Genomic DNA, 14,851 nt, shown 5'->3' on the forward strand with positions numbered 1-14,851 from the left:
ATAGAAAGGTGTGTGTGCCATATGGAATTAAAAAAGCTAAAGCCCTGACAGCTGATAGCAGAACAGTTTGCAAATATATAAACAAGCTGTGAAATTCAGTGAACTGCAGTGAAATACCATTTAGTTATGGACTGCCATGCCATGACCTGATAGGCTGAAGAACCCTACATTGTCTTCTACATTTTGCTAATCAATGTTGCATAAGGTAAGGGCCTGAATGATATACGAAACATAAAAAAGCATATAGGTGATACAATGCTGGTGAACGAGAAGCAACAGTTCATGCTCACCTCCTTCATGATGCCCCCGTCAGAGTGCCATAGGATGGAGCTGTTTTTGATAAAGAGTTGATGCCCTGATGGAGCCCCAGAGTCATAACGTCCAACTTTAATGTTTTTCATGGATCCATTAGGAAAGTAAACCGAGTTCATAATATCATACTGAGCCGGCACATCCCCTTTGTCATCAAACGATAACTCATCTCCAGAAGGTGTCTTGGAGTGTAGATTCCGGAGGTACCTGTTAAGCTGATAAAAAGCAAACGTGAATTCAAACTATTGATCCGTCATCCGCTAGTTAATTTGGGTGAAGGATGTAATTAATACTAACTTAAGTTCGCGTGTGGGTTTATCTAGTCAAATATTTCATGAGGCCTTTGATTGTCTGCTACCTTTGACAACGGCATTTCCTTTAGCTTTGAAAGCCAGCATATTATTGCCAATCTTCTCCATTATTAATGGATCGGCAGGTCTTAAGCTACAGGACCAAGAAGGTGTCAATCTTCTACCATGGAAAAGATCAGTAAAGCAAGAGTGATCTTTCAGTTTTTGACAGATTACAGTTTGGTCTAATAGAAATGTGATTTTTAGAGAAGTTACTATACCACAATATTTAGATGTATACCAAGATATATAGATATATACCAAGATTTATAGATTCAGGAAACCTCCCAACTAGACAAACCTTGTTATGTTGTTATGATTCTAAGTTTGAGAAACACATTTCAGAATGTTTTGCATAATATTTTGATCACAGATGGGGATAGACTGTCAATTTATGCAAACATGTCAAAGAATCAAAGCCGCTCTTCACTGCATAATGGGTGCACATGGCAGGTATTGTAATGGAATGTTATTTACAAGTAGGTGGGGTTACACATTAACTAGATGGGAACATTTCATTCTATGGAAGTGATTCAAAAACAATCTGGCATTTAACAGACATGCAGGATCCCCAACAATGGGGACCTACATTGCTGATGGGGGCTACATCCAAGGCAAACTGGTGCACTGGCCACCCCTCTGGCATACACTAATCATAGTGGATGTCATAGCATTAAATGGGCTCATATATTGTCTTACAAACAGCACACAAAAAGTCAAGCACTTCCTAAAGTCGATGGTCCTTCTTCTGACCACAGAAGAAACACTGCCATCTACAATACTACATTACTTTACAATGCTTGAACAAACTTAATGTAATACTCTGGTAAACAACAGTGAGCAATCTGGCTCCCCAAAAGAGATTGATGCCCAGTAAATTGTATTAAGGTGTTCCCAATCATAATCCTGTTGCCAAACAACTCGTGTCAATAATAAATGGTTCCACTGAGAATGGCTTGATACAGAAAAAAGGGACCCCTATTATGACTGGGGTCAATTATATGATGTACAACAAAATGCTCTGATCGTAAAGAAATAACTGTATAATGTATACAATTATAAGCACAAGCAAATCATTGTTTAGCTTATTGGCAATCGCAATGCAAATGTATCTTCTATTATCTCTATTCGAATTCATTTTATTCAGAGAACAAGAGCAAACTCGTAAGTGCTGCCATGGAGGTGGCTCATAATTGCAGAGAGTCGGGGGACTGTAGGGTTGCAGATACAGTCCCTAAGTGGTTGGGAGACCCGGAGGTAGTGCAAGGGCAACTGGCTGTACAGGAATCTGGTCCTGTAAGTTCAGGGGATGGCCAGGTAACCAGTATGCACACCAGGCAGGGACATCAGCAAGGAGAGAGAAAGCGGAAGCGAAAAGGAAGGTCTTGAGTTGCTTCTCGGAACCTTAGGGGGTCCTGCTCAAGTTTGTGAGAGGCAGGGCATTTAGAAAAAACCTGGGCTGGGTTGACGGGATGTCGATATTTTAGCATAACAATATTCTATTGCCTTCCCTAGAACCCACTGCCAATTCAATAAGGGCTATGTGTACGATAAAAAATCGAACCCTTACTCTAATCAAGACCTTTCCAAATTAGTATTTTTAGGATTGACAAATTGAAATAAAAAAGCTCACCAATCCTCGATCTGTATTCATTAAGATATTAATATCTTCACTGAGACATCATCCTTGCATATCCAATAAAAGTGCAACCTATTCATTTTCAATCTAAAATGCAAAATGATAAATGGAAAGGAATTTAACATACATTCTGTGTTTTATTCATACAGAGGCCAAAAAGATTTTAAGAGTTTGTAAAATGTAATATTACTTTACCTTCCCCTTCCTCCTGTAAGGAAGCAGGGGCGATCGCCCCAGGCCTCCAAAGGATATTAGGTGAGGCAAAGGCCTTGCAGTATGTTATAGGGGATGGGAGATACACTAGCGGGGTGAGGGGTATTGATAGAAGTTGCATTAGTCATAGATTAGAGCATGCATGAGCATATAGTGTATTAGGGACAGAACAAGATTTTAGGATTAAGCAGGCATATTGAAATCGGGTTCTTGTGCAGTGCTGCAGCCAAGACAGTAGGCCCAGCCGGTGACTGTGGGAATAGGCGTGCAGACCGTAGAATCGATTGCTACATGGGCAGCAGTGAGAAAGGCCAGAGCCACAGAGATTCATAAACCTTTCATTGTCTCATGCTTCCAGTACTCGCATCCCAGATAGAATGCGCCCTGCATGGCCATGAGGGGGCTGTGAGCTCACTGTGCAGAGCTATCCCACGAGAAGGAGGGCACGACCTTCTCCAGTCCACGCTTTAAGTTATATTGCCCAGGGGACCCAGTCCCAAGACCCCAGCATTCCAAGGTACAGCCAGCCCCATACCACCAACAATAAAGCTGTTACACCCCTAATCGATCAAAAAAGAACAGAAAGCAGAGACAGGTTGCCCCCACTTTTCTGTCATGTGATGTGTGCTGCGAGGAGCCCGGGAGGGGCAAAACTACAAATCTAAAACGAGGGTGGAGAAAGTTGGAAAGGCGCTGACGTGTCTGGAATTGAGCTGGGGTTTGTAAATTGCGATGACCTCGACAGTGTCCTCCTAGCCCATGTCTGCAGTATCAGGTGTACAGTAGGTTAGAGACACAGACTGCATTGTTTTTTTTGTTTCCTGATAGCCAATTAGTTACAAACTTCTCAAATGATGACATGCAAGGAAGAGCCCACGTCGGCAAAGATGGACAGAAGAAGCTGGGACCAATGGCCTGGCATCCCTTATGGAGCAGGTAGCCTGTGTACCCTCACCAGCCGGCCATTCGTATTTGTAACCTATGTAACTTAGGTCACTGATGATGCTGTGTGCCCTTTTAAACTGTTGCTCATGCCGATTTCGCCAGAACTATCCGTGCAGCAAAGTTCTTCTATTTTTGGAAATACACCTTGTTCTCCTGGCAAGAGGAGTGCTGGGCCTTATTCCCTAGTGGGTCGCATTTTTACTATTGTGAGCATTCAGTGGTTTCTCTACACTCCTTATCTTACGTGTCACAGTGATCAATAGAAACTGTATTTATTTGTTTATCTTTACTTTATAATGTATTTTTTGGATGTCAAGACTGCTTATTGATGATGCTGCATAGCTTTAAATGCAGCCATTTGTTACCTTATTCAATGAGCCTTCCTGGCTTTTTTCGGGATATAGTTAATATAGTGAACCACATCTTACCAGATGGAACCTGTGGAAAGTTTCTGTGTGTTGGAGTCATCTTTGCTTTAGGATCACTGTCTTGAAAGCCTGTTGGCAAGTGATGGATTGCTGCATTGTCTGCAATCCAACTAGTAACATGGCCCAAGGGTACTTTGGCATATATTTTGCCCAGTGCATCTAGTAGAGATATTGGTCTATAATTACTAGCCAATCTCTGCAACCCTTTTTGTGTACTGGGATTATCTCTGCCTGGGTCCATGACTCTGGGACAATAAAAAAGACTGTTTATACAGTAAGAGGTGCCAGTATCTGCTGCACACTGTCTGGTTCGTTTTCATTATGTAAGCCAAGATAAATATTTCAGGGACTTTGGTGGCACACACAATGGGTAGAAAAGGAAGATTCAGTGTATGTCAATGATTTGATCAAACTAAAGAAAATGGCAAAAAGATTAGGATAAAAAATGATTTCAATGAACTATGAACTACAGGGCCCACATAGGGGAGAGGTGAACTTCCGGACACGAGGCATCAAAAAATGTACAGATTCGGAAGGAAAGATGTTGGCTTCTTGTTGGATGAGACTACAGCTAAACATCATAGGGGAGGTTTTTCACTGAAGTAAATGGGAAGAGGGGTTAATGGGATTCAGAGCATAGGGAATGCTAGTATTTGCAAAAGAAACAGTTGCACATTTTAATGACATATGTTTTGCCTAGTGGAGAGAGCACAGCAAATTACTTAACTGGATCAATGTCAAGAAAGAACACTTTCACATACAGAGTGTTAGACACCCATCATTATGATTCAGATACAATGGAACAGTGAATGTGGGCAGGAATATAGAGTACAATGGACGTAGGAGGAATGCAACTGGGAACTGCAGGACTGATGGACCATTATTGGTCCTATGGTACCCATGCTATACACAGCTACCGCCAACTGGAGTGGTTCATGTTCACTAACCATGTTACACTCACTGGCGCTTGTGGTGCCACAAAGTGTTATTTTGTCAATCACCGACCATCCTGCCATTAATGCCATGAATTTTAAGAAGCAAACCTATCGATCTTAGACATTACAAAGGAACGCGTTTGAGAATCATTTCTTACAATAATCTTATAATATATTGGTGGAAATTCCCGCCAAGTAACAATTGTTCAGCAAAGCCACTGTCTTTTTCACTTCCCTCCCGCCCCTGGAATACAAGCTGTGGCAAATGCCAAACCGGGTCCAGATAACAAGGGGAGAGCTGCTACAGCTGGCAAATGTGATTGAGAAAGGTGTGGATGCCATCAAGGATGAGCTTAGGGCTGTTAGATTGACCACTCATCAAAATAGATGCATGCTTGACTCCTTACTTCGATGGAGGGGGGGTGTATGAGTGAAAATAGGCACAAGTTGCTGCACGTTCACAGCTGCAAATGACAAGCAAAATGGCAGCCTGACTGATGCTATAAGTGCCTTACATACGTTACACACTTGTCATGATCTCTGCTTCCAAAAGGTCAGGGTTTTCCCAACTCCCTAGGAAGCAGATCCATAACCCAGGTTCCGAGTGCCAACCAGTCCCAATTGGGACCTTTTGGACCCAGTCCTGGCGCCAGTGGCACCAGGCTCATAAATATGCCCAGTCCCAGCGCTGGAAGCGCCGGGCTCATAATGCTTGGGTGGACTTACCTGCAGCAGACCATGCTGCTTACTTGCCTGCCAGTTGAGCCTCTGATCCTCTTCTGTTTGGAACTACTTTTCCTGTTGGGTGGGGCTGGAGCCACTCCCTAGATTTAGAACACTGGAACTCTTCTGGAAGGCAGGAACTCTTTTCTTACCAGGAACTCTTATCTTACTTAGGCGTGGCTGGGGAAGGAGACACCTAAGCACTACAGGAGGCTATTTAAACCACACCCGGTGGATGAATCTTGCTTTGCGTTATTCTGCACCCTCTGCAGCAGGACGCTCATCGTGTCTTCTGCATCCAGTCCTGGGCCTAAGGAAAAAGGCTTACCATCCTGAATCCAGTCTTCAGCAACACCTATAAAGACAAGAAAGAACAGGTTAGCATTCCGGCATCTGAAAGGCAAAGGCTTACCATCCTGAATCCAGTCTTCAGCAACACCTATAAAGACAAGAAAGAACAGGTTAGCATTCCGGCATCGGAAAGGCAAAGGCTTACCTACTCTTCGTGCGCTCCGGAGGTCTTCATACTGCATTCCGGCATCTGAAAGACAAAAGCTTACCAACTCTTCGCACGCTCCGGAGGCCTTCGGCGCTGCATCCGCATCTGAAAGACAAAACAAGGTGCGTTTAAAGACATTGGGGAACTTTAATACTCACGTGCCATTACTCCTTTCCACATCTAATCCAGTGGGTATTCCGGCACCCTGCAGCCGCTCCGAACTCGTACCTGCAAAATAAAAAGACAGTTAGAGCGCATCGTGAAGCAGGCAACAAGCGCTTACTCACGTGCTTCCAGGCGCTTCTATTCATCACACGGGCTCCATCTTCAACTCACTTCAGCCCGTCATCCGCCATCGCCGGAACCCTGCAAAACAAGAGACATCATTACTAAAGACTTTAAAAAGACATTTGAATGACTCGAAACTTACCGTTCGTGCAGTAAACGACGGACAGCAGTCCTCTGAATTCAAGAGGCCTGCGCTACCTATCCAGTGAAGAAACTGGCTACAGCACCCTGCCCCGAGGCAGATGGAGAGCTCGGCATTCACTTACCTAAGGTGAGAGCGTTAACCTTTGGGGTCTACAGGAGAGGAGAAGAGGAAAGAGATAGGGACACCCCAATAACCCCAGTTCATTAACCCCATATTTTCTATCTGCAGACATCATACTCTACACATCAGGCATACAGTGCACAGAGGTCCAGCCCAAAGAGCCAACCGGGTGCTACACATCACCTTTGAAGATACGGTAGTCGCCCAGTCAAGACCGGCGCCTCTGCGAGAATCAGGTGAGCGTTACAACACTGCTATGAAGAAGGAGAGTAGTTCAGTGATAGATGAAGATTGGTATCACCTGATGTTTTCCTGGGTGGCAGCCTGGTTGGGCAAGATCTTTAAGGTGCTTGTTCCTTTCCTCATTGTGTTACTCATAATCCTTTGCATCCTACAGATAGTTTTGGGGTATTTTAAAGGTGTTGGGGAGAGAAAAGTACAAGCACAAATGTTATTACTTACACTTAGTTCTTCTGGTGCCATTCCCCTCTCGATACATGCCCATACGCAAACAGAAAAGGAACACTGTATGGTTAGAATTGAACAACCGATTGGCCCCCCGGCACACGTTTTAGCCCTCCCCCAGACCCTGAGAATTAAGTGCACATTGGGTAGATTATAATGGACATGGGAAATGTTGTTTTACGAAATGGACATCAGAGTATTGTACAGCACATGTATTTAGCCTGAAGAGAATGTGTAGAGTATTGATTCCAAAAGATGCCTATGACAGAATGCTGGCCGAAGGTTTATTGGTTAATGGGGGGAATGTAATGGGGCAGATAGGGCAGGTGGAACGTCACCAACTGCCTCCCAGACCTCCCAAGCAAGAACCGAAATATAAAATAAGAACATTCTTTTAGTAAAGTTGTTTATGCCTTTGTTTTTGTAAAGCTGCCATGTTGCTTTGCAGATTGTGGACACAAGTAGGGTAGAGTTAGATTTGCCACACGACAGGGGCCTTGAATTGCTGATTAGACAGACGACAAAGAAAAACAATGAATGATGGCATGTATAGCTGAATATGCTATGTATAAGAACATTCATTTTGTTGAGTTTTGTCTGTAACATTGAGCAAGGGTATCACAATTCTGAGACAAGTCCCCATTTGAAGCTGCACAATTCGTAAACTGTTGCTGAAGATGTATTTGTTTATTAAAAGCTTTTCTTTTCACTTCTGGTTGAAGAACACCAGGCAGCCAAGGCCAGGAAAGAAGGGAGGATTGGATGGTGGTAGCGGAAGCTGTGAAAATCTGCTGTTCTGAGGCTGTGGAACTAAAAATGAGACAATCATTTTTGTCCCAGATGATAACTGGATGATAACTCAGAGCTTTCATCACCAGGAGCACGATGACCCATGTATTAACATTGCTAATAATGCAAAGCTAAATTGAATACAGAGTGACACCTACGGCAAGTCCGTATCATTCCACCAGTGCTGGAATGTATTGGTGAAACAAATAAATATGACACATTATTTTTGGCAAACGTCACTTACCAGTTTTTTTCTCCAAAAGTAGTTACCCATCTCGTGACCTAATCAGAAGACTGTGCACCTGCATTGGCAACATGTCTCCATACCTGAGTTGCAGAATTAGCTTTTTCAAGGTTAGGGAACAGTGTGGGATCATTAGGGCCCGGGTAATGGAGGTGACATAAGAGTGTCTGTTTTTTCCTGAAGCCAAGTTTCGATCTCTCTGTTCACATTAATTGATAATTGGGCTGGCACGGATATGTGTAACATCCAAAGCCACATCAATAAGTACAAACACAGGACATTACATTTTATTTTCATTTTCAGCATAAAATCTGCCAGCCAATCAAACAGTGAGTTAATGGTGTTCATGTGATGATGTTATAGTTGATGGGTTGGACTTGGGTGGTTCTGGAAATAGTAGACTAGCCAAACATAGATTCCAATGTACGGAGTTCTATAGGGCCTTGATTGTAGAAGCCAATTATTATTTTAGAATTTTATGAAATGTTGTCTTTGTAATTACGTAAATTCTGTGGTTTTCTACCTTATATTCTTCAGCCTAATGTGGGCGTAATGAGAGAAAGTTATTTGGATTTTCTCCAGGTTATTATTGCATATGAAGCTGTGTTGTTCCTTTGCTACTGGTGCGCTCTATTATTTTGTGTATTGGATTGATTTTGACGGTACTTCTTGGGATTCTCCATGGATTAGCAACCATAAGTTCTGGGATACACCAAAAACTGTCCTCTTCAGTCATATTCTTATTATGAGTTTGTTAGCTGTCACACATTGCTTGTTGAAAATATGGGTGCCATGTGCAGCTTGGTTGAAATCTTTCCCCCAATAATGGGAATACTGATACAACAGACATAATGTTAATAGAGCAGGAGGACGGTAATAAAATAACATAGCGAGCATGGCCGGCATCTGAAAAGATGGCTGCTGATGGTTGATTTTGGGCTTCGGAGGAGGCCTCACTGATCTGCCCTACAGCCCAGTTGCCCTTGTTGATGCATTGTGCATGAGGAATTTATATTTCAGGTAATCCTCTTGCCGCCGCAGAGATCTATACTGCACACATAACAACCACTGTACATATGTCCACTTATCTTTTATGCAGTGGAGAATACCGGTGGGGAGTCCTATTGTTTTGGTAGCCTGCGGTAGACACTGAAGTGTCTTGGGCCGCAAAGGGCGATGATCAGAGGGAGTGCAGGGTTTTATTTATTATATAGATAGGACTACTTAATCAGGATCCGGCCATATTTAAATGTAAGACCATTATTTTTTCTTTGAGATCAAACTGCACGATGTTAGTATTTTAACCCAATTCTGCATATTTTTGATGGCCCCTGGATTACTCATTTGTTTTCTAATTGTTGCAGCCTTCATTAGGAGGAGGCATATGAGTCAGCTGGCTCATTTGCAGCTCTATTGTTATTAGCACCACCCCCTTGAATTTCAGAAGTGCCAAAATTACTTCCAAGAACTATGTCTATGGCAAAAACAGACATGACTCTGATGGTCTCAGATTCTTTTCAAGACAAGGAAAGTGACTTAGGAAGTCATAATACTATTGTACAATAAAAGGAATAAAGTCCATCAGATCTCTTAGTCAACTTTGGTTCTTATACTGCAGGAGCTCACTTCCTTGAAAGTAACTGCATCCATTGACTTTAGATCCACTGTGATGCATTATGATTTGCAGGACTTTTAGAAAAGGGCACAAATGCTTTCTGGCCATCTTGGTGAAGAGGGGTTTGGAATCTTGCCACCACCCCGTGCCCCGTCCCACCATATTCATGACAAGAAAGAATGCCAATCATCCATTTTATTTCAGACAAATTGCCAAAGGACCAGATACAATGAGAGGTATCCCCTCAGCCAGCCATACAGACCAGGTGTGGTACAACACTATCCATGCGTGAATGAAGAGCCGCAGACCATGGTCAGAGACACCTTTATGGACAGCCTGGACTAAACACCAAGAAGCCATGTTGCTGATGTCATTCAAGACACCACGACATAGCAGCATTAAACATGAAGTACATGTGCCATCCGCACTTCGGGACACAACAACACATTTGAATACATGAAGAACACAAGCGTACAGTTCTATAGTTAGAGGACAGGAACATATATAAATTGGCATTTCTTTTAAATCTTTTTTGCCATTAGCCAAACGCAGCAATGCAGAAACCGCAAGACACAAGAGATCCTGAGCAAAGCTTGCAGATGCTTAAACTCAAATAACCTTATGGACCTGCAGGAGCACCTATGGGACATGACAGAGCCAGGAGTGACTGACCAATGGAGAAAATAGTATAGCATGAACAATGTACAAACTGTATTATAATGTTTAGGAAAATTACAGCAGGACTCAGACCACTGAGCAAGGGTTGAGCTGAGATGATTCAGGCTGGACAGAGAGCAACGGGTGTGATACAGGACCCGCAGGCAAGGCAAGGAGATACACGGGACATTCCAATGTTCAGACGAAAAGGGACTGGCTGCAGAAAAGGGAATACAATCCTCATAATTTGGTGCTGCAAGGCTCAATTTCATGGTCTCCAAACACGTGACACAGCCGAAGCAGACAATGGGCAGCGATCAGTGTTTTGCGCTGATTAGGAGAATATTCTCATAAGGCAAAGGTGGTACACACAAGTTACAATACAGACACATAATCATTCACATCACTTTGAAAAGGTGCACAGTGAGCTGAGAATCATTTAGGGTCCCATGCCTGGGGATGTCAGCTCTAGCCAATCACAGTTTAGTATCCTAGGGGTGGGTAGCAAAGGGCAAGAACCAATGGTAAGTCCATAACTCTGAAACAGATGGCCAATCCAATGCTGCAATAGGTTTCTAGTGAGAAGCCCAAGTAACGACGGAGCAATGATGTTTTTTACACGAAAGTGGCCTGCGCGACTTTTACTGTGTGACATGCTGAATTTTTCTGATTTCTTGTATTGATCCCTGTTGGTTTTGGCTGTAATAAACCGCAGTTTGAACTTCCCGTTGACTGAGTACTCAGTGTATCCTGGGGGAAGCTGTTAGGCCCTCCATATCCGAGAACTTCCAGTATCACTCTGGCATACTTGGGAGTTTTCTGCAATAGGTACGTAACTACATTCATTGACGTTAGACCCACTGTGATGCATAATGATTTCCAGGACTTTTAGAAAAGGGATACAATGATTGCTGGTCATCTTGGTGAAGTATATGAACATACATCATCAGTGGAACACAAGTTAGAAGGTAAGGAACACTTGCAATATAGAGTATTTGAACTGACGAAAGCAAATGGGAATTAGAATATCAGAATAGATCTGACAATGAGTGTTTTTTTGGCATTGCAGAAGACAACCGGGTGAAGACCCTGTAACCTTCCTGGAGTGCTTCATTCCTAAAATCAATGACCTGAATTGTGATGATAAAATTATACAAAACACTCCTAAAAGTACATTGTCCTTGTGCTAAGGAATAAACAGGCCAGGGCAATTTTACATGTCACCAAAAGAGAAACTCCTTTACCTTTGAGGGTCAAAAAGTATACATTTCATAAGACTATTTGAAAACAACCATCGATAACTAAAAACAGTTGTTAGATCTATGTCCATAGTTGGAAAAATGCGACATAAACTGTGTTTTGGCAGACCAAGTGTTGGGGAAGAGACACTGGGCCTCATTACACGGAAGGCGGTAACCATGGAGCTATTAGCGCCATGGTTGCCGCCGATATTTTACCGAGTCCGCCATGGTGAATGGCGGAATTACCGCCCCATTCCAAAGTGGGCGGGGCGGTAATTCCCCATTCACCATGGCACTTCCCCATTCCCATTTTTGCCCCATAGGGCTCAATGGGAATGGGGAAGGCGGCAATTACGGTTCCGCAAATTGCGGTACCATAATTACCTCCAATGTGCCTTTGCGGGTCCCATCCTTAATGGCTGGTAAAACAAGCCGTTGAGGTAGGGACCCGCGAAGAGACCTCGCAGTAAGCCGGTAAGGGATTACCGGTACTGGTACCCTTACCGGTACCAGTAATCCATTACCGCCATCCGTGTAATGAGGCCCACTGTCTTCCCATACCCCCAAGCGCTTCAGAATAAGGCAAAGACTGTGCACAGCAATATAAGAGACCATGGGGCAGGAGGTGCCTTTAAAGGCTCCACACAATCATGTTATTGCATGCTTTATAGATGTAGTGCACATACAGAACTAAACACCATTTTTGATATTAGCAGCCATATTGGAACACAAGTCTAAATGGCAGCGTGTCAGCCAGCATCCCAGGTGTAAGCCGCAAACACGCGGGAAAAAACAGGTGTTATCCCGGGCATTGCTAAGGAAGGCCAGACCCACACAAACCCATAAACCCTTCATTGTTCTCCAGCCGCTGTGCTCTGGGAAGAATGTGCCCTGCAAAGCCACAGGAGGAGGGCTGTGTGTCTCTGTACGATACAATCCCATGAGAAGAAGGGCACTTGTCCCAATTGTAGGTTATAGTACCCAAATGCCCTAGCCTTAAATATCCCTGAATTCCTAGGTGCCAGCCAGCCCTAGACCACTGATCATTATTATTATAAAAATGATTAGAATTGTTCTTTTATAATGTGCTTAATACCACCAAGTGGTTTCTTAGTGCAGCATCGGGATTCAAACCAGTGTTGTGCTGCGTTGTCTTGCTTCCAAGACAAAAGCGTTACCCATGAGCGATCATAAAACTGCTAGACGCCCAATCGATCAAGAAAGATCAGAAAGCAGGGTTCTCTTGCCCTCACTTTTGGGTCACGTTGTTTGTGCTGCGAGGTGCAGGGAGGGATGAAATTATAGCCCAGAATGATGGTGGGAGACCTTGGAGAGGTACCGGCCTGCCTGGGAGTGAGTGAAGTGTGTCAGTTAATGTGACCTTGGCACTGGAAAAGATGGACGCCTCTTTCCAAAGTCGGCCAGTGATTAATGAAACTTCCAAGCCTATAGATCGCTGCTGGAAATAGTTTTGGTATAGATCTTCAATTCAATTCAATTGCAGAAACTTTTAGTCAACGTGAAGTCTTCAGGATTGTATACATTACAAAGTAGATACAATACATAGTATCATAAAATTAAAATAACCATGCTACAAGAATTTGGGTAAAAGACTAATGTGTTTCACTAAAAAGGGTTATTGCAGCAACAAGTCTTTGGTTGTTGTTAACAAATGGGCAAATGCACACTGCCATGATATAGATCTACCAAAGAACGAAAAAGGGTTGCCTTCCATTTATAAAAAATGCCCTCTCCTTGCCAGGCTCAGGATTGTTTAAGAAATAAGTCAAGATTGCAAGTTAAATCACACCCAGATCTCAGCAGAGAACCATAACAATCTTCAGATGGAAGGGGAGCACAATGTTAAATTCCTTTCTTTCATATGGTAATAGCTAACTAGTATTATTCTAAAATATTTCTTTTCTGAGGCACAATTAGGCCATTCAGTTTCTGGGGAATTCTACACCTGTCGTGATGGCTGAAGGTTGTATTTGGGGACAGGGCTCACATTGATAGTGGCCACGTAGAATTATTGAAGGTCTCAATGGTCAAAATACTACAAAAGCTATGGTTTTGTTTCTATGGAGAATTGATCTTTTTTCAAATTTATATTTTTTGGTATATTCTTCACTGTTTTTGTAATATTTTGTGAGTTTGTATTGTGGCAGCTAAAGGTATTTATTTCAGGCATAAAAACCTTATTGAGATTTTGCTCTATTTCAGGAAATGCACTTAATCCGAGAAGAAGCCGACCAACTCAGAGGGTTTAAGGTCAGGAATGTAATGTACATCAGTTGAGCTACTGCCAAGTAAATCTGATAAATTACATTTGAAACTGTTGGATTATACGTTCATGGACGGATGCGAAAGACAGAATTTGTTTAATCAAGAATAAAATTCATGAAATAACTGTTTGAAGGGTGCTTTCTATGCAACTACGTTAGACAAAAGTGTCTTCTTCTGCTTTCTTAACAGGTTTCGATGGGCGAAGGTGATGTACAAATCCTAAATGGTGGGGATGTGAATTTGGTACACGATACATTATTGGACAGATCCAAAGCTTAAGGGCCTAAAGACAGACAGGTCTTGAAAGATGTACTGTTAGGGTGACTTTTACGTATCCCTCTGCTGAGGGCTGTGTAATAATCACACCTTATGGTGGAACAGGGAAGAAGGTTGGCAGGGAGGTACAATTACTCCCAACAGATGCCACAAAAGAATACCCTAAACTGGTATTCTGAACATCTATACAATTTTTTATAAGGTCACATATAAAATATGTGTGATTGGAACAATAAGTGCTCAGGTTACACATAACATATAGCAGAGAATAATGTAGCAGCAAAAACAGTAAATTGCCAAAGGCCTAACTCACTCCTTAACATAAAATGAAGGCCCATATTTAGTTGTTGGTGCATTACATATAAGCTTTAAGAAATAAGACAAGAAATAAACCCTTAGATAATGTTACAGACTAATGATTACCAGTCAGGATCCAAGGGTACCAACCAGAATAGATGTTCTGCTACATTCTAAATGAATATTTATTTTGCATAATAATGATGCTAATATCCCAGTTTGGAAGACCATATTCAGGACTAATGACCTGGGTGAAAATAGGGGAGGGATTCTGTGTGGTAGAATCCAAGAACTTTTGTGCACATGTTGGTCCTGAAAAGGGATGAGGGAGGCTCCAGTGGAAGTAAAACATTTTTAATACTTGACCTGTATTGGAATTCAGCA

The 14,851-nt window shown here is 42.6% G+C and overlaps 1 protein-coding gene across 1 annotated transcript in view; it reads right to left on the bottom strand.

Annotated features, from left to right (window-relative positions):
- The window catches only part of LOC138510682 (vomeronasal type-2 receptor 26-like), a 469,167-nt gene that overhangs the window by 197,722 nt on the left and 256,594 nt on the right, over positions 1 to 14,851 (bottom strand). The window contains exon 4 of the mRNA XM_069626460.1: positions 291 to 527. Coding sequence (XP_069482561.1) covers positions 291 to 527 — 237 coding nt within the window. The remainder of the gene's footprint in view (positions 1 to 290; positions 528 to 14,851) is intronic.

The sequence above is a fragment of the Ambystoma mexicanum genome, chromosome 6p, assembly GCF_040938575.1.
Source record: "Ambystoma mexicanum isolate Mex_15411 chromosome 6p, UKY_AmexF1_1, whole genome shotgun sequence".
NCBI classification, from domain to species: Eukaryota; Metazoa; Chordata; class Amphibia; order Caudata; family Ambystomatidae; genus Ambystoma; species Ambystoma mexicanum.